The following is a 25,347-nucleotide window of genomic DNA, read 5'->3' on the forward strand; positions in this document are numbered from 1 at the left end:
GTTTCTTAGTGACACCTGATTTTCATGCAGTTATCATTAACATTTGCGGGGAGGATAGCATGGTTTTTATTGGGGGTGGGGGGGGGGGGTGGATGGATGAAAGGATAAGAGTAATATTCAAACTTTTGTATTGTTAAGCTTTTTAATTTGGTGGGAAAATATTTATGAAAGTATCACTCTTTACAATGTTCATTGGTTAATGTGTAATACATTGTTTGATCTCTGTTCAACACAGTATTAATAAATAAACTGCACCTCAAACAACATTTCCGTTCACATTTACTGATAAGATACCAATATATATAAGTTAAATAAGCTTTGCCAAATAAAGATACTCATTTTCCAATAGAAAAGACTGAGAGTGTCTCAATTTTTGTTTGTGCTGTAGAACCAGTAAATGTCGAAACCGTATGGTGAACTAACTCTAAAAATACCCCCAAAATGAGGTTTGGCTGAATGACTAGTCTAAAAATGGTTTGAATCATGACATTACATTAATAATATTAATGCTATTTATGATGAAATAATACCAACCAAAAGAAATTCTTAACTTTGCTTGCCTTGTAAATTGCTACTTCCTTTTAAATGTTATGTGCAATGATTTGTACATGACCTCTGATGAGGCTCTGTTTGTATTTCAGCTAATAAATTATCGCCAGATTTACAAAACAGAGGCCTTGCTAGTGAAGGAGTGCCTGTCAAAAGGTTTCATTTGACTTTTGATTGCATGTGATGTCTTGTTTGCTTCATTGAGAAAGCACAGCTATCACTTTATCGTACATCACAGTTTGGATGTTTCTTTTCCAGGTGCTCCTTCAAATAAGGCATCATTGCAGGTTTAATTTGCAGTAAAAACAAATTTACAAGTCACTAATAATAGCGTATTTTTTTTCTATTGGCTTGAAGAAAAAATATATAATTTTTAAATATTCAATGCATTGTTTTAATCCACCTCATGGCAGTAAAGTTTTCTGCCTGTGAAGAGCTTTGTTTAACATTGACAGATAATACTGAAAAATTTGATAAGGCTGGCCAACTGTATGCATTTCAGATCCCGGACAGACCAGAAACCTTTTCAGTCTACTCTGATTTGACTGTTGGTGGGCCTTGTCCAATGAATTTAGTGTGACTTGCTTTTGCTATAAGTTTGCCTTCTTTGTTTAGCAGTTCAGCCAACGTGAAGGCTAATGTACGGCCCATCTTAACAACTTCTGCATTTATAGTTATTTCTTCTCCCACTGGAGCAGCTCGTAAGTAGCTGTAGGTAAACCAAAGTGTAAAAAAAAAAGTGCTTCAGCTTTGCAAATTAACAAGGAATTTATTCATTGGTTTTGGCAGCCCTGCAGCATAAGAATGTAGAACTACACATCAAACTGAACACAACGTAACTTGTGACGGATCATTTTGAAGATACTGTGAACATAATTTATTTGCTAGAGATTTTCCCTCCAAGGCTCCAAGAACTCAAGGATATATTAGAGCTTGGGGTTTTACAGGGAAAAAACAGATGTGGAACAGTGGAAGGGGAGGGAAATGAAAGATAATTCCTTCCATTCCCCTGCTGTTGTACCTCAAACTTACAGATGCTGCTTGAGCACAGTTGTCGGGGGGGTGGGGGAGGGAAGAAGCATTGCAAAACAACCCTAATACATACATACATACACACTTTATTTAAATGCAGTCAGTTACTTGTAAGATTTCTTTTTTTAAAAACTTATTTACATGTTTGCTGTGTGGGAGTATGAGGTTGGTGATTAATCACATTTTTAAAGTTGATAACAGATCTAATGGTTCTGACGTTAGATGGAAGGCTATTCCACAAATGTGTCCCACTTTAGCAGAAACTGTGTTTCAAAAAATCGTTACGCTGTGAAAGGGACTACACCTCTAAGGGGTGAAAAAAAAAATTCAAGCCGAGCCCACAAAGCATGATCTTGGTACTTCTTAGCGGTTCTTTTCAAAATTTCTGAAGAGCACCCAGTCCTTTTTATATATGGGAGTACCCCCCCCCCCCCCTAGGCCTGAGCTCTTGGAAACAAAACAACTCTCACGTTACCTTATGCTCATATCAATGCTAACACCTGGTAAATGAGGTGGCTTAGTGAGAACCGCGCCAGTAGTTAAATTATCAACCAAGAATGCTGTCATGCCACCGTGAAGAGTGCCCACCCCATTCAAATGACTTTCATCCACTTTCATTTTGAATGAAGCTTTGCCTTCTTGAAGTGATAGTAGCTCAACCTGTACAAGTAACGATTAATTAAAAATTATGAAATAATGAGTAAAGTTTACCTTGTGAAAAATTGTTTCAAATTAAAGTTACATGCAGGTTGGACCGGGGGTGTGGGGTGAACGCACTTGATGCTGGCACCTTCCCCCCAAAAAAATTATTGTCGTGTTGCCAGAAAATAACATGAAATATTTCCTTCTTTTACCGTTTTTGCTAATCTGTCAAATCCTTTCGATGTGAGTGAAGCCTGCATAATTTGCCGAACTCTCTGCAGTACCGGTGTCGCCATGTTTGAAGAAAAGAAAATCCCCAGAACCCCCTGCGGTACACAACCTCGTTCCAATCTACATTGCAGTTCTCGACCTTTTTCGTGTCCAACAGGAATTGGAAGGTCTGATTTGAAGAACAAAGGACAATTTTGAAGCTCTTTAGTCCATCAATTCCCCTTAAAAGAGGTAAGTTACTCTACTTTAGTTCTCTTTATATGTCTTGTGTTACAAATGTTAAGTTTCTCTGCTTAGGCTTGCACGAAAACTTTTACACGTGTACTCTTCGTCTGCAACATTCGATCCTCTTTTAGCGATTATTTGTCTTTTGATAGGATGATAGAATATTCTTGCTCTCTAAATCTTCCCTGTAGCTTACTGCCTGGATAAAACCATCGTAGATAGTATACTGAACTTCAACGGAAGTTTCTGTGATCCACAATTGTTTACTTTCGCATGCTCGTGTACGTATTGAAGCTTAAAGAGCTGAGGTCCTAGCTCAGCTTGATAAGCGTGTTCTTGTTTCAATCGTGACAATTTCGTCCCTTATGATCTGAATTACGTTTAATTTAGAAATGTACTACAAATTTAAATAAGTTGAATAAGTTTCACAAGAGCAAAGATAGCAACAAGTTTTCATTTTCATGAATCATTTTTCCCCACAAATAATTTTACCCCAATTCCATTTCACCAGGCCTTCCTCCCCAGTTGTATTAATGGTTTACGTTAATTGATTTCAGCCATGATCACAGATATTCAACTAGCAGCCTTTGCAAACATTCTGGGAGTGTCGCTGTTCCTTCTTGTTGTTCTGTATCACTTTGTAGCAGTCAATAATCCTAAGAGGAAAGAAGAGTAATTTGATTCAATGTTAACATGTAAGTTTTTCATAGGTGCGTGATGTAGCTATTCCACCTGGGACGTTCTATAGTCTTTGTAACCCCTCTTTAAATAACTAAGTTAGTAAGTATACCATGGCTCACGGTAAATCATTTGTGAGAATAGTCTAGGTTGTAGGCCAGTGCAGTACAATCAACAGGAATTTTATTGTGCATGCAGCATTCAAACCTGATTTTTTTGTGATTCACACTACTTACAAAACTAGTATGTCTACTTACCCAATTTAAAACAGTAATACAACTACTAATTCAACAGTAATAACTATTTAAAACAGTAATACAACTACTTACACTACTTACACTACCTACAGTATGATGCAATTACAGATGCTACTTACCTACTTCTACCTGTTACCTACTTACTTACTTATTCAAACCTGATGATAAGGCAATTTATTAGTTATTCATTATAAACAGAAAATGATTATCTGAAAATGATGACTACCTAAAGGGCTGTAAAATGCAGTGACCTTGTTGTGCAGTTCTTTGTATTTTGGTCAGATCAAAGTGATAACCCTAAAATTTGAACTTGATACATTAGTGATTCCAGATTTCATGTAGTTATTATTAACTTTCATAGTTTTGATAGTAAATTAGTTGCAGGGAGTTATGTCAGATTAATCATACTTGTAAACTAAATTTCTTTGAATGATTATTAAACTCAGTGATAATCTAACAGTGATTCACAAGACAGAGTAATCAGAAGTTTTTTCCTTTCATTTGCAAGTAGCCATCAGCATCTAATTCTCCTTTCTTTTCTCTTCTCCTTTATTGGCACACTGCCTCATTCCCTGATCCTAGCCTTCTGCATTAGAGACAAATGAAATTAAGGCCTTCTTCATAAAATGTACATGAGCAAATCATTGATTTGTATTGTAGTTACTGTATTTTTTATTTACACATTTGTTGTTTACTGTCTTCTTCAGGTTCAGAAATTTTAGCATTCAATGGTCTTTATTGCCTCAGGACAAGAAGAAACCAAGTGTTTAGATAAAAAGTCAAGACTCATATTGTACATGTGTCATTATTATTAGAAACGTTTCTTCACTGTAATGTTGCTTTTAAGACAATAAAAGTATTTTGTAATCCAGCCTTTCAAGTGTGTATACATTTGTTAGGGGGTGGTAGTGGGTCATTTTAGTTTCTAGTATTTGGGTTACACCCCATTCAGTTAAATTAATTTAATGAGAGAAACAATATTAACTGAACATGAGTGACTATGTTATCTGCATTTCCAAACACCTAGAAGAGAGTAGTGCAGTATTTTTGACAACTCCGAGTCCAATGTGTGTGGAAATGTGGTAAAATGCTGCGTCTCAAGTGGTTGATATGTCTTCTCAGTGGAACTAAACTAAGCAAACATTGGAGAAATAAAACTAGGAAAATCTATGCTATTAAGGTATTCCAACACAGCTAAGCTAATGATCTCCTTTTTTGACTGCTGGCTCTTTTTATGAGACAATCAACAAAGGGGCCATGATTTTAGACTTGCAAATTAAATAAATAAAGTCCACCCAGTATCTTCACCTGAGATAAAAATAATGAGGACTGATGCACAAGGCTGAGGTAAGGGAAAAGACCATGAAAATGGGGTTGGATACCATTATCACGATAATTTTTAAACTAAGAAATTCCAAACATTTGCGTATACATGGTACCTCTTATCATTTGCTTGAAGCACTTTTCTCCATTTTCATGAGATTTACTTTTCAAATTATCTGGGGAATCTGAATTAGTAGGTCTTGTAGGTGAAAAGGAAAGAAAAATCGGCCGCAATTTTTTTCAAACAGATCTGGGAAAATGAGATTTATTTTTCAAATTCAAATGAGATTTACTTTTTCAAATTTAAATGAGGTGTACTTTTTCAAATTATCTGGACAATCTGAAGCAATAGTAGTTCTTTTTACAGATGAAAAGGAAAGCAGAACCTGCTGCAATTTTTTACATAACAGATTTGGGAAAAAACAAATGAAATAAAAATGAACGGGAAGCTATTTTTGTCCTGATAGTAGACTGGGTACGAAACATGTGAGGTTGAAAATGTGACATGCGCAAATCCAATGGCGCATTTCGTGAAGATTTGAAAACGCTGCTAGTTGTGAAACGATCTTTCCTTGAATTTTTCCATTCTAAATCGTTTTAGTTGGATTTCAAACACCGAGATTTGTAGTTTCTTTTTACTGCTTCACTAAAGTAAGATGGCAGAGACAGTGGCACTGAACTTGAAAAATACTTTGTCAGCTGAAGCTAACGTTCGGAAACAAGGTAGGTAGAATTTTGAACTAAGTTTAATAGGAAAAATCATAAACTTAAGCTTACACCTAAATCTGCAGTCTTCCTTCATGCGTTTTACAGGAAGGCATTTACACTAGATGCGATTTTACAGACCAAAGTATAAACAGACTAAATGAAATGAATGTACGTACATGTACATGATTGTACAGAGTCTAGCTAAGCTTCGTGATGTTCTTTTTGTAGCGGAAACCTGTGAAGGCTTGCGTTGGCATAGCTAGCTAGGCCATGCACGTGGTCAAAACGAAATAGAAGTTGATGTTAAAAAGGTGTTTGCGTTGTTCAGCCTTTCAATTGCACCATAAAATTCGGGTTGATTTAATTTTGCGTTTGATCATCATCATACGATCGAACTGAAGAAATTTGATTGGATGATTTTGAATTATCTTACCAGTTATGACGATAGCACACATCTGGTAACTGCTCATACTACAACTAGTAATATGTTTCAAGAAAAATGCATTCTCATGTTCTGAATCCCGGTATCAAGTTCTGGCTCATGCAGGCCAAACAAGAGAAAGTTAATTGACAAATGTTGTAATTTTTCAGTATTTTGTGAGTCAGCTTTTTATGACCAAACCACTTTCACAAGACAGAGGGTGATGGGAAATGAAACTTTCTATGTGTAGACTAATATGGACTGGTTTACTCTGTGGTAGACAGGAGCGTAGCTAGGGGGGTCCTGGGGTGCCTGTGACCCCCCTTTTGTAAGCCTTTTTTAAGCAAACAACCTACAACAGGTGGCGAAAATGATATGACAATCTGGTGAGTACCCTCACTTTGACACAGTATGAACCCCCCCCCCCCCCCACCTTTGAAAAATCTTGGCTACACCCCTGGTAGAGTCTTGAGCATGTAAATAGTCTAAAGAAACAGTGCAATCATCAATCAGAAGCATTACGTTTCAGATTGATATTTGTCATCCTTGTTTAGAGTCTCGTAATTCTGTCTACTATTGCACGGTCAGTGTAAACCAACACCACATGTCAGTAGTGGGGTTTAGAGGAAGGTTATAAGGATTGATCATAACCTTGGTTGCCCACTGACAAATTCAAAAGCTGTTTGGCCATGAAGGCTTCATCTGTTAATTGATTGGCAGTGTCAGCCAAAGGAGTATGCATACACAGCTTGGCTACCTGTAGTGAGAATTGAGTACAAGTTACCTGCCCATGTGGCATACCAATGGCTACAAAATGATAGTACAGAGAGAGAGAAGGAATTAATGTAGTTGATTATGGGACAAATCATTAACATTCTGGGATCATGTGTACTAAAGACATCTGTGGTCGAGTGTTGATTGATATCCTCTTTTGACCCTTGATCAACTCTTGATCAGCATCTTGATCAACATTCGATGGACATCTTAATTGATTCTTGGTCAACACTTGATCAACAGCTTGATTGACACCTGGTCGACACTCGATCAACAGTTGGTGAGTGTTAACCGACTTGTATATATCAATGGTTTGTCTGCAAAAATTAGTTGACTCTTGACTGACTGTCAACTGAGATGTTGATTGAGTGTCAACCAAGGTGTCGATCGATATCGCTCAAGTGTTGATCAAGGGTTGATTGAGGGTCGATTGAAGATATTGATCGACACTTGACCACAGATGCCTTTAGTACACATGACCCACACTCCGTAGTGTTTGACTTAACTGTGGTTGTTTGGATTACAACAGCTGAGAAGTTTCTTGAATCAGTGGAAGGGAAGGAGGAATACAATGTTTTGCTACTGCAAATAGTGGATGATGCTTCAGCAGATGGATTGATTAGATTTGCTGCCGCAATTGCATTCAAGAACAGTGTGAAGCGAAACTGGAGAATTGTGAGTTCAAGAAAATAGCTGAACGTGATATTAACTGAGAGTGAGGTCTTTATGAGAAAATCTCAAACTGAAACCTTGCTGTATTGACAGAGTGATGGCGAGGTCAATACAGCGAAGTTAAGGTTTAAGATTTTCCCGTAAAGACTGAACATTCAAGGTTATAAGTTCACTCACTTCACTGACCTAATTATATATTCTTCACATCATTTCACTCCTCATGGGAAGATATGAACTCAATTAATTGACCTCGCTCCCAATGTGTGGCTTCATAGCTCAGTTGGTAGGGCATTGCACTGGTATCACGCAGGCCACGGGTTCGAATCACATTGAAGCCCTGAGTTTTTTCAGCTTTTAAAGCTTTATTATTATCTACTGAAACCAACTGTACAATGAACAAAGCCAATATCATTGCAATAAGTCTTGTAGGACTTGATATGTACAAGTAATCATTGTTAGCCCCTGTCCACACTACTGTAGAGAGATTTCAAAATTGCATTTTCACTCTGAAACTGAATCAAACATTTTTCGTCCACACTGTGCCGATGAAATTTGAAAATGCCAGTCACTTTAGATTTGTGTTTGATGAAAACTTGGTCAGAGAAATCACATGATTATCAAGTCATCATTGTTTTGAAAAGCTGTTTCCAAAATGTTTTGTGTCCACACCTAAACGCAAAGCCGGCATTTTCAAATGCCTCTAATTTGAAGAGCGTTTTCCAGAAAGTTCCATGTTCATGACAGATTAGTGTAGACAGTAGGCTTGACCGCAGAAATAAAACTGCATTCTTAAATTTCTCTTGTGTAGTGTGGACAGGGTCTTAATTTGTAATTATTTTGTTAGATTCCTGATGAACCAAACAAGATCAACGAAAGTGATCGAGAAAAAAGTAAGTTTCAGACACTACTACTGAACAAATAGCGTAGCGTTGAAAGTATTTCACCGGATCGATTTATCATAATGTTAACAGGATAGTTTCCAAGAAATGCAAGGTTGTGAATGATAAACAAATCAAGTGATGAACATAAGTCACTTGGATATATATCAAATTTTGCAATAACAATTATTAAACAATGTTGTATACATGTACATGTAATAATGGTTTACTTTTTTTACTTGAATAGTTAAAGGCAAGATTGTTGATCTGATGCTTAAAAGTCCAGAAAAGTTACAGAAGCAGGTATTTAGGAGTGTTAAATTTGCCTTTAGTTAATTATTTTAAGTATTGCAGAAATTATTTAATTCTCTCAGCCCTGAAGTTCAAAATACCTTTAGAACTGTTGTGTTAGCCTCTAAACAAGTCATTTTTTGTTACAAGCATTAATTTCTTCCTCTTACTGTGCTTGTGTGTGCTTTTTCACCTTTTTCACTTCGCTTTTGCGCATTTGCACATTCAGCTTTACCAATTTATTCTTATCCTTAATGGTGATCATTTTTACTATGTATCTACATGTACTATTTAGATAAATTGTCCTGCCAATGACAGTATTTCAATTTCTTTAGTCTTAAATATGTCAAAGGGTAGTCCTTTACATAAGCCTTACTGTGCAGGCCTCATTGGGCTTCCTCACCTCATAGATTTGATATTTTATGTGAAAAAAAACTGAAACTGAAATTGAAACTGAAATTTATTCAGTCATGATGGCATAGAGAACTGGTTGATTCTCATTTATCTTCATGTTATGATAAGGTAATAGCCTGTGTGCAGGCCGATCATGTTGGAGCACAAGTGCGAGTGGCATAGCTACAATCGCTGAATTAGGTGGTGACCCTTTGAGATGTTTCTTGGCACCTCTTCAACAGACTCAACCCTGCTGGATTGCATATATGAGGTTCTAATGTATTATTTTTTTTCAGCTTAGTGATGCTGTCAGCATGATTGGTCGAGAAGACTTTCCTGATAAGTGGAAAAACTTGTTACCAGTAAGTGCACTGAAATACAAATCAAATGTATTTCTAAGGAGGGTTTTAAAGATGAAGAGCCAAATGGTTGAAGAGACAGGCTGTAAATCAAGACACTACTTATTTAGTATTTTCTCAAATCATGAAATTAAAGTAATGTTTGAATGTTTGGTACAAATTTCTTTCTGACAGGAACTTGTGACAAAGTTTGAAAGTGGAGATTTTCACATAATCAATGGAGTTTTACAAACAGCCCACTCATTATTTAAAAGGTTTGTATCGTGTGTGTTATCATTATTTAACGTGATCATGGCAAAGTCAGAAGTAAAATGTTTGACATGAAGATATGATTGATCATTGCAGTTATACACACAACTTTGGCAGTTGTGAAATTAAAGCCTGAAAAAAAAAATTCAGGCCTACGATGATCAATTATATCTTCATATCTTTCTCTGCAGTTCAATTATGTGGTCTTTTACATATTTACTTGTATTCTTCACCATTGATTACAAACTCAGATGGCTTGATAGCTCAGTTGGTAGAGCACTGTATCGGTATTGCAGAGGTCATGGGGTTGAAGCCTGTTCAGGCCTGAATTTTTTTCCACGCTTTAATTTCACAACTGCTTAACTTGTGTGTATAACTGTGTATAACTGCGACGATCAATCATATCTTCATATCTTTCTCTGCAGTTCAAATATATGGTCTTTCGTATATTTACGTGTAAAATGTTTGAATGAATAATCCTGATGGCAACATTCATGTGGAAATACCAACCTCTTAATTGATGAGTTAAAGTACAATGCTATAAATGACAGAAGTTTTCTTTGACTGTTCATGTTTCTCTTCAATGCATTGTTTATTTTTGTAGATATCGTCATGAATTCAAGTCTCAGGAACTGTGGACTGAGATAAAGTTTGTGTTGGAGAGGTTTGCAGAGCCACTCACGAATCTGTTTGAGGTAAGTAGATTTAAGGGGACTTAAGATTTGAGTACGAGTACAAGATTGAGTATGAGAACGACTTTTCAATTCTAGTTTGCAGGCTTTACATTATCACATCACATACCCATCTCATCCCATGAGCTGCCCTTTCCACCTAAAACCAGCATGAAGAGCGACAGCTCTGGAAACATCACTGGTTGGAAATTTGAAAATCGTACTCATACTGAATCTTGTACTTGTAGTCCAATCTAAAGGTCCCTAATGTCCGACGTGGTTCAATTTTCTCTTTATTCCCTGGGTGGGTTCTCCCAGAAAACATGGGTGGGGGTGTGCAGCCTGCTTACCTTATTTATGACCAAAATCTGCAATTTACCCTGCCCTATTTATGACCTGACCCTTCAGTCAATACATGTACCCTGTTTCAGACCTATCTTACAATTAGTTTCCTAGTTCAGACCAATGTTAAAGGCATTGTGATGGGCTTTTGTTTATGGTCTAATCAATAATGATGAAAAAGTAGCTTCTTTTTAGAAACATACCCAATTCAAGACAAGTGCAAAAACCATGTACCCTATATATGACCAAAATGGCCAAAATCGACACCCTATTTATGACCAAAATAGCTAAAAAACCATGCTACCCTTTGGGGCTGCACATACCTATAAAGCCCATATAAGGAAGTATCTCCCCCTCCCCCCTCCCTCCCCCTTTCAGTCTTTATCCCATGTCATGGAGGATAAGAGAACTTAACATTCATTTGGTGTTCTATTTAACAATTAGATTATGAGCTCAAGATTTCTATGATGTGATAGTTGATGAGGCCGAAGGCCAAATCAACTGTCACCTCATAGAAATCGAGAGCGAATAATCTAATTGTTTTAGTACAATTGTAGCTTAAATTAACACAAACGATGGTTTCCAAATATTTTTCGACCGCTTTTTCAATAATTTCGAGTTTTTAAAGTCAAGAATCCGTTCATGTCCTTCTTTTAGTCTTCTCAGGAATTTAATTATCCATTTACATCTAAACTTTCTTCCAAAACTTTCAAAAAACGATAAAAACGTCGCATTTCGTGGACGACCGACAGCTACTACATTCTAATGGCTGATAGTATACGAGTAGCTCAGCCAATCAGATTGCAGCATTTGCATTAGTATACTAGTAGAATTCTACTAAATAAAATTATATTTATTGAATAAATTACAAATATTATGATAGGGTGTGCAAATTTTGGAACAGTTTATAATGATACATAAACCGCAGTATTATGTGCTGACAACGAGAGGACAGGGTTCACAGTCATCTTAAACCTAAATGCACATTTTCTTAGGTTACACTTTTGGGGAGTATTGGCTTCTCCATCTGTTCTGCAAGTAGAATTGATGATATTATCCTGACTTTGTGATTTTGTTGGTCTGTACTGTGATAATGCAATGTCAAATCCTCTTCATCACTTCCTTATACTGGTGCAAGGTGGAATGTGTTGGGAGGCGTCTCATTCTTTGAAATCTTTCTTTTAAGAGTTCTTGTAAATTTTTTTTTTGTTTTTTTGTTTTTTTTGCAGGCCATAATGGAAGAAGCCAACAGATGTGGTAATGACCTGGCCAAGTTAAAAGATATTCTCAGTTCTATCTTGCTCATCTGCAAAGTGTTCTACAGTTTAAACTTCCAGGTGATTATTTTCATGCCCAGCTAAGAATCCCATGCAGTTTCTTTTAATTTTAATACATTTATATTTTAAATTTGAGGATGATTTTCTTTATTGATAACACCTGTCTGCTATCTAAATGCTGGTTTTCACTAGTGATGTAGTCAAAATCGGAATAGTAGTCTGAGTTGTAACAGAGCTTACGACCCTAGTGAAAACCGAAAATCAGAATTGTAAGCAGAGTCATAAGCTCGACAGTATCGGAATCAGAAGAATCAGACTCCGTTTACGACTCCCGTCACTTATGATTCAGTGAGAACTAGATTGTCGGAGGCAGAAGTAGAGGTGGAACCAATCACAAGGCCCAGAATTGAGCAGTGTGATTGGTTTAGATTCTTCTGCTTCTGCTTTTGACTCCATCAATGTAGTTTTCACTGGATCATAAGCGACAGAGTCATAGGCGGAATAGGTATTCTGTTTCCAACTCCATCAGTTTGATTTTCACAAGATTGTATCACTATATGGTTATGATTACAGCTCCAACTACAACTCTTTCGCTAGTGAAAACCAGCCTTATTAAAACTACTATTACCAACATATTTAAATACTTTTCAGGACTTACCTGAACACTTTGAGGAAAACATGGAGAAATGGATGAAGAACTTTCTTATTCTCCTCACAATAGACAGCAAGCAACTGAACCTAGAGGTTCTATTCTATTCTTTGTTAATTTTGTTTGTTGAACTATGTAGACTGCGAGCAGTTTCAAGAAAGAATGCAAAACAACATGAGCATGTGAGCGTGGCATATGAAGCCATGAGCTGTCACTTGTTTTGCATTCTTACCCATGGATTTTCAAGCGTAAGAGAGACTGCTCGCTGTCTTGTTGAACTATTATTAATTCCATATTGTTAAGATATGTATGAACTGAGCAACCATGGACCATACCAAAAATAAGAAGTACGTTGTTTAACTCTATGATAAATTAAATTAAGTAAAGCTCATCGTATGATGAAAAACCCTTCTCAGACTCATTAATCAAATTTACTAACTAAGGTAAGACACGAGAAATGTGTTTGGAAATGTGTTCTTAATTATTAGCAGACAATTTAATAGCTTTATTTGTCCAGTTTGTCCCTAGTTTTAGTTTCAATTGAGAAGATATGATTATGTAGATATCATTGCGTATCTAGGGTAGGGTTTCAGAATGCTCTAAGAGCCCTGGTTGTGGCATAAGTATAGGGAAGTCATGATTTTAGTGATGATAAAGCAGGAAATAAGGTATTTTATATAAAACTCCTCATCTTGATTTTGTTAACTTCCTTAATTGAAATGTTTAATTTTTAAGGACACTGATGAGACAGGACCATTAGATCTTATCAAATCACAGATCTGTGATAATGTAGCATTGTATGCACAGAAATATGATGAGGATTTTGAGGTAAGAATTGATTTTAATAGCAACAGGGGAGCAGGGATGGCACAGTGGTGAGAGTGGCCCGGGTTTGATTCCGACCTGGTGCCATATGTGGGTTGAGTTTGTTTTTGGTTCTTGCCTTACTCTGAGGGTTTTTCTACGGGTTTTCCGGGCTTAAAAAAGGCGTCGTCCAGGACAAGTAGATTTTCTTGCCAGATCTCCAAATTCCAATTCAACTGGGATAGAGTTCTCGCATGAAAAACCAGCTAAGGCTGATGTAGCTTTGTCTCTGTTGTAAATAAATAAAAATAAAAAGCATTCATTTATAACCAATCATGTTTGTATGCTTTTAAAGCAGGAGAAATTTTATTTATTTGCTGTATTTTCTCCTTCAACCCTTGAGCACCCATGAAGCCTGTACAAATTTCCGAACAGCTTGCTGCATGTGGAACTCTCCTCCCCCAACTAACAGGACACTTAGATCGGTACTGTTTTAGCAACGACGCATTTTATTTTTAAGATGATTACCTCTCTTATTTTTATTATATAGACACTGGTTATCTATGATGTTTAATGATTTATTTCAGAACTACCTGCCAAAGTTTGTAGAAGCTATTTGGCATCTCCTTGTCTCTACGGAAAAACAAGCAAAACATGACATTGTAAGTTTGAGTGTTTTGAATTTTTGTTTCAAGGTCTGCTGTAAGAATTTTATTGTATAAGGCAAAGTTTGAAATTTGTTTGGTTTACAGGTTGTTAGTAATGCCATTGGTTTCCTTGCCTCGGCATCAGAAAGAAATCACTACAAATACCTGTTTGAGAAACAAGAAACCTTGAAAAGTATCTGTGAGAATGTTGTTGTGCCAAATATAGAGTTTAGAGGTGAGTTCTATCTTATATCGCCTTCACAGTTCCTTTTGTTTTATTGTGATATTTTAAATACACATGCAATGAAAACATCATCAGTTCTAAGAAATATTGGTTATAAATTATACCTGCCAGTTGCTTACTTTCATAATGATCTCTTTTGAATAAGTTATATGCATGTTGAGTTCAGTTTCCATAAAAAAAAATGTCCTTGTAGTGAGACAACATACTGACTATTAATAATTATAAAATTCTCCTTTTTTCCAAATTCAGAGGAAGATGAAGAAATTTTTGAGGACAATCCTGAAGAATATATCAGAAGAGACATTGAGGGTTCAGGTACAGAGAAGAATTTTAATTTACAGCAACGTGATGCTGTATAATGCTGTGTGCGGCATGCTTTATGTTGAAAAGGATAACCATCAAGTTGAATTATTTTAGATGTGGACACCAGACGTCGTGCAGCCTCTGATCTTGTACGTGGATTGTGTAAATTCCATGAGCAGCGGGTCATAGAAATATTTTCTCATCATGTAGTGGCGATGCTTCAGGTAACTTTGAAATCTTCTCACTGATTGATCATTCTAACTGTGGTAAAAAAAAATTGTGGTACATTAGGAAAGTGTTTCTGGTCTAGCCAAGGTTCTTAATATGTTAGATCCTATTGAACAATGTTAAACAAGACATTTTAGTCTGCTCTCATGATTTCTGAATTTACTGTTTCTTAATGACTTAATAAATAAATGTACATAGTTTCTTTTCTTTAATAGCAATATCAGTTGAACAGTGAGAACAGCTGGAAAGCTAAAGATGCTGCAATATTTCTTGTCACATCACTGGCATGCAAGAAACAAACTGCTAAGGTATTTTTGACATTTATTTGTACCAGAGGAGAAAAAGGAAAATGAAATGTTAAGTGCTGTATCAGGGCCTATTTTCAGATAATAGTTCTCCAAGGAGGAGAGCAGTTTCAAAAACAAATCTTATCAAAAGCAATTATTATGGTTTTCCCATATCTGTTGAATAATAGCAGAATGCATTCAGTTGTATGATTAAGAATATTGAATAAAATATTGTTTTTTTTTGTTTTTTTTGTTGAACTAAAACATGAATTATTTAAATCTCTTCTGCTCAGCATGGAACAACACAAGCCAGTGAACTTGTTAATTTACACAGCTTTTTCACTGAGAATATTTTGCCAGAACTGCAGATAAAAGACAGTAAGTGTGAAACAATATTTCTGTTGTTAGAAACCACTCAACCTCTACACCTTGCTATAAAGCTGGATTTTAGTATGTCGAAAGTAGCCAGTCTTTGGTGCTAACTACATAGGATCACTTATGAACTTAAAGTGAATGGCCTAACTCACAATGAGTCTTTCCATGACTCAGTGGTTTAGGCCTGTATCTGGGAAGTCATGGGTCTGAATTCTGTCTGTGAAGTATCTCTCTATTTTCTTTGCCCATACTTGGGGAATTCTGAACTTTTCATCTTTTACATTCATCGATATACTTTGTGACTGCTATTTGCACAAGAATTTGTAACTTGTTAGATTAACGCTCTGAAGGTCTTTTACTTCAAATATTCATTTAGCTTTGATATCTTTCTTTCTTCAGTTGATCTTCATCCAGTGTTGAAGGCTGATTCCATTAAATATGTTATCATCTTTAGAAACATGGTAAGGTCTAGAATATAGAATGGCTTTATGTCTCAACTTGCTAAGTGTGATCACATTAGGCCACATCAGCTTCTACTAGTATGACTTAGTACATTCTGCTCCTTTATTCTCCAAATTAGGAATTTTAGACATTTATCAAATCAACATGTTTCAAATAGCTAAATTTATGTACTATTATCATAACAACCTGTTTCCTCCATTGTTTTTCAACTTTTTTTTTTTTTGCAAACTGTCAAATTCATGGCTATAGCACCAGAACAGCCAATAATTATTATCATGTGCATCATTGCCGGACTAATCTAAAAAAATTTACAATTCTTTATCAACATCCAAAGATCTGGAATTCCCTTCCTGTTACAATCACTTCATTGTCAAGTTTTCCCAATTTTAAGAAAAAACTGGTAGAGTTTTTAGTAAAATAATTACTGAACTGGCAAAGCCGCACACTGTTGCTCTATTTATGTAACCGTATTGTTACGTACGAGGTGGCCTCAACTAAAAGCCTGATGGTTCCTAGAGGTCACCTTGCCTCACATTAAAATATTTATAAATACTGCACATTAAGTAAAAAGGCAAAATAAACAGAATGAATGAATGAGTTATTGTTTCTGTCACATCAGCTTTCCCGTGAAGTATTAGTGGCTTGTCTGCCATTACTCGTCAAGCACTTGACAGCCAAGAGCCATGTTGTGCACAGTTATTCAGCAAACTGCCTGGAGAAACTCTTTACTCTGAAGAAACCGGGTGGAGGAACTCCGTATGTGTTCGTTTTTGTGTTATCTTTGTTTGTTGTCGTGTAAACCTTTAGTTACCTTTTTACCTTATGAAATACAGCATATGCAATTGACTAAATCTTTTGATACAGTCAAAAGCTTTTGAATGGAAAACAATCAGTAACATGAGGGGTTATAAGACATTTTGGTTCTTAAGCTGAACAATCATGCATCATTGCCATTGTAATGCCTTGCTATTAACAGTTATATTACAGAGATGAAATAACTGGAATATTTAATGACTGTAAAGCTGTTTGAAACTAGTATCAGGACTTTTTTTCAAATTGGTAAGTCAATTTTTCCATGCATGTCTTTTTTACATTTTACTTACACAGAATCAGCAAGGCAGAGATACAACCATTCTTAGAGGAAATGTTGTCAAATCTATTAAACTTGTTACAAGTTCCAGGTTCACAAGAGAATGAATATGTCATGAAAGGTAAGGCATTTAACACCATTTTTGAAACCATATTGTAAAATCCTAGAATTTGGGCAATTTTTTTGGAGACATAATGATGGCAGTGCGATTGTTAGTCTGCAAAATCCTGCCAGTTACATAGGCTATGTGACTTTGAGGCAAAATTCAGCTGCAGATCTATGACTGTATGCTAGACTTGCAATCTGGTTTTTACAATAACTGCATAAATTCTTGCATGCTCATTGGCTAATTTTCATTGTCAATAAGCTGACAGACACATGTCTTGAATTTCTCACATTTTGATTTAATTTTGTCCCTTCTGCCCTATGGTTTAATATTGTACAAAACAAAATGACATCAGTTTTTCATGCGTCTGTCCTGTTATTGGTAGTGAATTTTGTCATAACATTGTCAATTGAAAGTAGTCTGCAGATCCACTTGGCTGTCAATTTGATGTCAATTTGTTAAATTGATTCTAAACATGGTTGGGTGGGTGGGCAAGGTTTATGAACATGATGGAGTTCCATTTTGTACTTAATGATTTGCGTGCTGTTTTGCAGCCATTATGAGGTCATTCTCCTTGCTCCAGGAAGCCATGTTGCCATATGTTGGTGTGCTGATCAGTAGTCTGGCAAATAAACTTATGCTTGTCAGCAAGGTAAGAGACGGATTACATGTAATTGTAATCTGCTCCATATCTCACTATTTTAGTTTACTACCAAACTGAAATATGTTGCATTCAGTTGTTTTGATTCAAATATAGTGATGACAGATTGCAGCTGATTGTAAAGCAGAAGTTTAATTCATTCTGACTGTGGTTTGGATGGAAAGTGGTTTGATGTAGAATCCCACCCTTTGAAATCAGTTATATTGCCCAAGTCATCATAATGTTCCAGATAGACTGTCAGCTCTAAACACAATCAAAATAGCAGTCATTATTAGTACTGGTCACAAAATTCTTTCTAAAGCTAATCTCACTGGGATGATCACACACAACAAACAATGTCTTTGCTTGATTGCTGATATTTTATTGAAATGTTTTTGTTATAGAACCCCAGTAAACCACAGTTTAACCACTATCTGTTTGAGGCCATCTGCTGTGCTATCAGGTTTGTTACTAGTAAATGCAAAATCTCCAAGATGTAAAATAATGAAGATATAATATAAAGCTGAAAAGTAATATCAATATCAAAAGTGAAAGACTGTGTTTGATCACATTTCCAAACTCTGAGAGGAGAGTTGAAAACACAGTGCATAGCAGAGTATTTTTGACAAATGTCAAGTTGTTTGGAAATGTGGTCAAACACTGTCTTGATTGTTTTATATAATTATCTTTTCAATCAAAAGTAAAACTAAGGTGAAAACGGAGAAATAAAATTATTGTAAAAACCTCGGCTAATTAAGATCAAATATCGAAACATCATTAAGGCCACAATTTCTTTTGTCTAGACTCCAGATGAATTATTATTAATGAGTTTGTGTATTAACAGATATGTCTTTGGTTCTGTTCTTGTTATCAGGGCAATATGCAAAGCAGATGCTTCTGCAGTGTTAGGATTTGAGACAACACTGTTTCCTGTTATTCAAGAGATCCTTTCAAATGATGTGACAGGTAGGCAGTTAGTTACTTCCAGATTTTCTTGCTCAGTTTGGCTGGAGTGCTACTTTATCTTCTCCTAATGTACTGCTATTTTGCCTTCTTTCAGAGTTCCTGCCGTATGTTTTCCAAGTTTTATCTTTGCTACTTGAAATTAGACAAGATGAAATTCCTGAACCTTACATGAAGTTGTTCCCACTTCTTCTGTCTCCAGTGCTCTGGGAAAGAACTGGTATAAGCTGCCACTTTACATTATTTTGTACCTAAGTAAACTTTATTATCATTCTGAGATTACCAGTATAATGGAATAGTTCTTCTCTGGCAGTAACACTTGAAGGAGCTCAGTCAAGACATTTTAAGTTATTTTGGTCATGTGCAAAATTACTTTTCAATTGAAAGAAACCTGAAAATAATAGTTTACTAAAATAGAAAAACACCAAAGAGATAATAATAAACCATCAAGGAACAAGGATGATTAAAGATGGAGAAGATTAACATGAATTAGAAATGACAAACTTGAAAAATATAGGGTTAAGTTTTCAAGATATGCAAACTGTGACGTAGTTCATTTAAATCCACAAATTGTATGATACTCAGCCAATGGCTCTTGTTTCAGGAAACATACCTCCCTTGGTCCGCTTACTTCAAGCTTATATTGAGAAGGGAAGCAAAGTTGTCGTTCAGGAAAAGAAAGAGGTAACTAGGCAACAGCGTGTAGTTAATGATAATCTGGTTGGTATAATATTTGGTAAAATATTCGTATTCTCCTCTAGAATGCCAAGAATTTGTTATGTTGCGTGTTAACTTCCAAGTCTCTCACCAAGACCTCTTATACTTGGTGCAAGAATGAGAGTTTATTGCTCTTAAATCTAACTTGAGGTTTCTGAAGATTCTATAACAATTTATAGCAATCTAAAAAGTATAAATTATGTAATTGTATGTATTGAAAGTTATTAATTAAGGGGATATATAATTATAAAAAAATAACATTACACCAATTGTTAAGACACCATATGAAATTCAATGATCCTAAGGAAATAAAATAAGGAAACATTTGCAAGGTTTTAAAAAGTTATTTACAAGTAGTTATGGTCCTTGTTGCCCGTTATACATTGCTGAAAAAGGTAAAGAGAGGATTACCTCACTGGCTTAAAGTGCCTTAATTTTTTATTAATGGAAATTATTGTTTGTTTATTATCATTAGATGGGTCTGTTAGGTGTATTTCAAAAGCTGATTGCCTCAAAGAGCAATGATCATGAAGGATTTTACCTGATGGGGAGTATGGTGGAACACTTTGAAGTGTAAGTTCATCTCTTGTCAATATTTATCATAAATCACCATGTTACAAGTAAGAAACTGTTTTTTCCCATTTTATAACATAAGAAAAGAGGGTATTTGTAAGCATTTTTCATGGAATTTGCAATGTCTAGAAATGTGATGAAAGTAACAATGTCAGTGTTTGATATATCTTCTCAAAAAACTAAAACTAAAATGTAGGAGCAAATAAGAAATAAAATCATAAAAATATTTTGTGCTTGAGATCATGCATCCAAACCATTTTCACAGTTACCTTTTCTGTTGTTTTAACGAAGATAAACTATTAGTGAGTTTTGAGAATGATTGATCATGAACCAGTTAATATGTTACACCATTTAATTATCTTGTGACTTTTAATTTGTTCCTTATTCCCCTTGTTCAGGTCTGCGCTGTCACAACATATTAAGTCTGTGTTTGTCCTTCTATTCCAACGGTTGCAGAGTTCAAAAACTACAAAGTTTGTTAAAGGTAACATTATCCAAGACTTTTCCTGTATTTTATCTCATACCAGCCCTCTATGCACCAACAATTCATAATGCTCTGTCCCTTTTGGTCAGGGGCGGTGTGTGTGTGTGTGGGGGGGGGGGGTCCTTGGGTGCCCTTGACCCCCCCCCCCCTTTTTTAAGCAAACAGCCTGCAACAGGTGGCTAAAATGACATGACAATCTGGTGAGTACCCTCTTGACAGAGTGTGACCCCTCTCCCCTCCCCCTTTGAAAACTCCTGGCTGTGCCCCTGCCTTTTGGCTCTCTGTTGATTGTATACTTCCTGCATTTGTACTGTATCACCTTTCTTCTTTGTTGTTGTTGACCTTTCAAGGTTTGACATAATTTTTTTTGTCACATTAATTTCCTATAATTTGTAGGTTTACTAGTGTTCCTGTGCCTTTATGCTGGAAAGAATGGTGGCACTGCTCTGATGGACACTGTAGACTCCATTCAACAGGGGTAATGAAAAAGTCAATGAATCAGTATTTAGATTAAGATCCATTACTTTTTTTCTTACAAGTTTTCTAACAATCATGTGAGGCAGGTGTCATGTTTGTTGTATTCAAAAGAATAGCCCACGAAAGCATCTACTTTTTTTTCGTTTTGGCTGAAACAAGAGTCAAAAAAGCTGGATGCTCTCACAAGCTAACAAGACAAAGGAAATGTTGGAATCTTATTGTCAAGTTGTGTCCATAGATGTGTCGTTAACAGAAGAGAGTGTTTCTGAAAAAATATCTTAAGTGACAAATCTGAACATTTTCAAAAGCTATTTCGAGAAGTGCATTTTGTTCAGTTCATTTAGAATCTTGAATTGTAATTTTTTTTCCTACTGTCTCAATATGTTATTGTTCCATTTGCTTTCTTCCAGACTTTTTGGAAATGTTGTGCAAAAAATTTTAATCCCTGATGTACAGAAGGTAAGAAAGATAATTTTATTTATCGGAATGTTTTTAGACTGTGAGCAGTCTCTCTTTTACTCAAAAATCCATGGGGAAGAACGCAAAACAAGTGAGCGTGCAACCATGACTGTGAGTGTGATGTTTTCTGTTGTCCAATGGAGTTTTGAGGTGCATCCCTACAGGGACACAAGCAACGATATTTAAATGCATAAGCTTAAGGTCCTGTTTTTGGTGTCTTTATTGTTCTTTGTTCTTACCCATTCAGTTATTTTATTATTATTTAAAATAATATTTAGGTTACATTTGGATTTCTTTCTCACTTGCAGGTATCTGGGACAACGGAAAAGAGGATCTGTGCTGTTGGAATGATCAAGTTACTTGCAGACTGTCCTAAATTTTTAGAAACTTACAACAATCTTTGGTAAACTATTATCATTTGTTATCTGTCAGTCACTGATGATAGCTGTGTAATCATTCATTCATTTGTTAATTTATACATCTGTCATTGTGGAGGCACGGTGGCCTCATGGTTAGTGCACTCGCCTCCGGATCAAGCAGTCCGAGTATGGGGCCTGGCCGGAGACATTGTGTTGTGTTCTCGGGCAAGACACTTTACTCTCGCAGTGCTTCTCTCCACCCAAGTGTGTAAATGGGTGCTGCAAAATTTGATGCTGGGGGATAACCCTGCTATGGACTAACATCCCATCCAGGGGGGAGTAGATATACTCATAGTTGCTTCATGCTACTCAGAAACCAGATGTAAGTGCCAGCCTAATGGGCCACTTGGCACATATGCAGACTTGACCTTTTACCTTTTTACCAGTAGTATAATATTGACTTCACATGTTGTATCATCATAGGGTGCCTTTATTACAAGCTCTGATTGGATTATTTGAGTTACCTGAAGATGACTCCATTCCTGAGGATGAGCACTTCATAGAAATTGAAGACACGCCAGGTACAGAAACTAACCACTTACCTCTTTGACAATGCCTCAGTTGGTATAGTTGTGTTTGATACTCATTTTGCATTGTTCCAGAAAATCTACACCCCTCCTGTGGAAGGTTTTTAGTTTGACCCCCACCCCCACCCATCTGGAAATTCCAGTTTAGCTTTATACTTTTCTCTCAAAACTCCGAACTATTGTGAAAAAATTTGATGGCTTCTTTTTCACAGGGTACCAGACAGCCTACTCACAGTTGGCTTTTGCGGGAAAGAAAGAAAGAGATCCATTTTTTGGAACAATTCCTGATGCCAAAATCTTCCTTGCCCAGTCCCTACTGAAACTATCAACAGCACATCCTGGAACGGTAGGATGTAACTTAAACTATATTATTATACCATTTGATTGGCTAATAATGCTGAAAATAATTCCTTAACAATTTAGTTTAGGATTATAGCCATGCTGTTGAAACTAACTAGAGGCATGTTTTATGTGTATGTTGAAGCAGAGGATTCATCAATGCCAGGTACCAGGCGAATTGACTGGCTATAGACAGAACTTTGCCCGGCTGCTTCATAGACATTTTATATAGTACTGTTCCTGTCTTTTTAAAAGACTGTCTAACACTCTTCTAAAATTTGGTTGAGCTTATTTTAAGTCAAAGAAACCTTGATTGTGCTGGTAAAGTATGATTTATTTCCCTTGTATCTTCAAATTGTAGTCGGAGCAAATTGTCCCATTGACATCCATTGATCAAAAAATATATATTCTGCATGATAGCCCACTTTAAATATGTAGGCTTGTAGGCAACTGAGCGGTGCTAATTTTGTGATTCAAATTACAGGAAAACCCATCTCTGCAAGTTTAGAATTTCAAATTTTTCCAGGGGTGCATCCCCTGCCCTGAACCCCCCAGCTAGGCAAGACCCCTTGAACCTTGCAAATTTTCTGCCAATGTCATATCCTGCTGCCCTGAAAATATTAATAATAATAATATTGAAAGTATCATTGAAACCCTGGATGCAAGCTAAAATAATATCATTCTGAACAGTGTGCATACACTTAAACCATCAGTAAAGGTATAACTTCCCACATTGTGTATTGTGTTAATCTTGTGACCCGCCCTGAATATGTATTTGATTCAGGTAACTTATAGTCATTCTCTCTCATAGATTGACACCAAGATCAAGTCTGAGCTACATGAAGATGCATTAGGCTTCCTGCAGAAGTATCTTCAAGAGGCGGGCATTACTTTGAGATGAAGATTAAGCCTAGAATAAATCCTAGCCTTGCCTGGCTACAAACAAACTCAGACAAGAGTTTGGTTTGGTGTATTCATGTTGGACAAGTGGTTATTGATTCAGGCACTTCTTGTCACTGACCTACGTAATACATGTAGAACTGACTGATAGAGATGTACAACAGGAGGTCCTTTACATAAAATTACCCTAGTCATTAATCCATAGTGATTGTCTTCTTATAGTCAGCCTTAAACAGTACGAAAAGCTACAGGAACAAAAAGAACAGCTTTGTCCCGTCAGGACATGATTTTATGTAAAAAAAATTGGTTTTCACTCAGCAGACTAAAATAGAAATGTATGTTCCACTGTAAAGTGTTTGTGAAGTCAGAAGCCATTTATGACTAGGTAAGATTTCAATCTATTTTTTGCTGTAAACCACTCAATGGACCAGTTTAAGGTTGTTTCACTGACTGGACATGAGAGATGTAACTATTAACTGGCAGCATCACAGCTAAGATCATTTCAATGAAGGACTGAGATGTTGCAGTAGACCCAGTAGTGTACAGTCCTGTGTATTATTAAGAAATTATAATTTGATTCATAACAAATACGTTCCCTGGACATGGAGTTTAAGTAGTGAATAGAGCTGATGTAGATGTTTGTCATAATAAAAAGCTGTTAGATTCATTACTTCTGTAGTCATCTTTAAACGCTGTTTTAAAAAACGCATTTATTTATGACTAAATCACACACCCTACTCATATCATTTGCATATTTCCATTTCTCCTGGATGCTGGACTTGATCTCTAGCTGTATGGAAGTTGAGTTTGGAATATCATGAGGGCTTCTATTTGGGAGAACTCTGAAAACAGTTGCTTGGTACATGACCTGATTGATTAAAACCAGTTCTACAAATTTTGACGAATATTGAACATTCCTATTTCATCTTACAGACTTGTTACCTTTGTATCTAAGGGATTCACTGATATAATATTCCTAGAGACTTTGTTACCCAGGATACAGGAAGTTAAGTTGTCATTTTAAGATGATCTTTCACTACAGACTGAGGACATTTCTGAAGAGGCCTACAATACAGGGGAAAAACGCCCTTGCATAAAACTGTTTATTTTGTCTTTTATATTAATATACAATATTTACAAAGAATTTCCACAAAATAAAATTAATATTACCTCTGTAACAATATTGTAACTATTGTTCTTTACTATATAGATTTTTTAAGTGACATGTTGAACTACTCACTAACGTGTCTGTTCCATACTTTGTGTGTGTGTGTGTGTGTGTAATGAACTGGAAATATCTTTTTTATACATATAACAATTCTACCTTTTTGGTTGGCTTTGCTTGGCTTTGCTTGGCACCTCTTAGAGAGGGGGTGGGGTGGTACACTTAAGAGGCATTTCAAGCACATTTGCACAAGCCATGGTTCATATTTTAGCAGGATGAAGCCCAGCCAATATCAAACAAGCTTGATATGCTACCAAAGTATACAGTCAAGAAAGTTGTACCCCAAATGTGGCCAAAAACCTGGTGATAACAGGTCAATGGCTTGATATTACAGGAAATCAGGACAGCAAATAAGGGTGCCATTTGGCTAATTGTGGATTTAAATTAAACTGTGGTAAGTGTTTGTTACCTAGATCCTCATGATATTAGATAACATGCACAAGTCAACTCCTTGGAT

At 36.1% G+C, this 25,347-nt stretch overlaps 2 protein-coding genes across 2 annotated transcripts; one reads left to right on the forward strand and one right to left on the reverse strand.

The window, feature by feature from the left end:
• Nucleotides 1-76: 76 nt before the first annotated feature.
• Nucleotides 77-2,519, reverse strand: LOC145463722 (acyl-coenzyme A thioesterase 13-like). The gene is made up of 3 exons (XM_081447508.1): nt 2,436-2,519; nt 2,057-2,241; nt 77-1,258 (listed from the first exon to the last, which is right to left on the reverse strand). The coding sequence occupies exons 1-3, from the start codon at nt 2,517-2,519 to the stop codon at nt 1,081-1,083; spliced, it is 447 nt and encodes a 148-aa protein (XP_081303634.1). The 3' UTR covers nt 77-1,080.
• Nucleotides 2,520-5,439: 2,920 nt separating this feature from the next.
• Nucleotides 5,440-24,332, forward strand: LOC145463657 (exportin-2-like). Its single transcript, XM_081447417.1, has 32 exons — nt 5,440-5,660; nt 7,370-7,515; nt 8,357-8,402; nt 8,638-8,693; nt 9,371-9,436; nt 9,608-9,687; nt 10,287-10,377; nt 11,925-12,032; nt 12,624-12,716; nt 13,357-13,449; nt 14,013-14,087; nt 14,178-14,307; nt 14,566-14,631; nt 14,734-14,843; nt 15,063-15,155; nt 15,428-15,512; nt 15,909-15,970; nt 16,591-16,727; nt 17,079-17,182; nt 17,722-17,819; nt 18,212-18,270; nt 18,682-18,773; nt 18,868-18,990; nt 19,375-19,454; nt 19,963-20,060; nt 20,459-20,544; nt 20,941-21,022; nt 21,432-21,480; nt 21,789-21,883; nt 22,323-22,420; nt 22,639-22,772; nt 23,577-24,332. The coding sequence occupies exons 1-32, from the start codon at nt 5,594-5,596 to the stop codon at nt 23,664-23,666; spliced, it is 2,892 nt and encodes a 963-aa protein (XP_081303543.1). The 5' UTR covers nt 5,440-5,593; the 3' UTR covers nt 23,667-24,332.
• Nucleotides 24,333-25,347: the final 1,015 nt, after the last annotated feature.

This window comes from Orbicella franksi, chromosome 12 (assembly GCF_964199315.1).
Source record: "Orbicella franksi chromosome 12, jaOrbFran1.1, whole genome shotgun sequence".
Classification (NCBI taxonomy): Eukaryota; Metazoa; Cnidaria; class Anthozoa; order Scleractinia; family Merulinidae; genus Orbicella; species Orbicella franksi.

Bases quoted from the DNA above. Each gene is read 5' to 3' on its own strand.
- LOC145463722 (XM_081447508.1), bottom strand. From the start codon at position 2,519: ATGGCGACACCGGTACTGCAGAGAGTTCGGCAAATTATGCAGGCTTCA. The intron at 2,242-2,435 runs GTAAAAGAAGGA...TTACTTGTACAG, and splicing joins TTGACAGATTAGCAAAAACG to GTTGAGCTACTATCACTTCA. The intron at 1,259-2,056 runs GTAACGTGAGAG...GTTTACCTACAG, and splicing joins AGCATTGATATGAGCATAAG to CTACTTACGAGCTGCTCCAG.
- LOC145463657 (XM_081447417.1), top strand. From the start codon at position 5,594: ATGGCAGAGACAGTGGCACTGAACTTGAAAAATACTTTGTCAGCTGAA. The intron at 8,403-8,637 runs GTAAGTTTCAGA...TTACTTGAATAG, and splicing joins CGAAAGTGATCGAGAAAAAA to TTAAAGGCAAGATTGTTGAT. The intron at 9,437-9,607 runs GTAAGTGCACTG...TCTTTCTGACAG, and splicing joins AGTGGAAAAACTTGTTACCA to GAACTTGTGACAAAGTTTGA.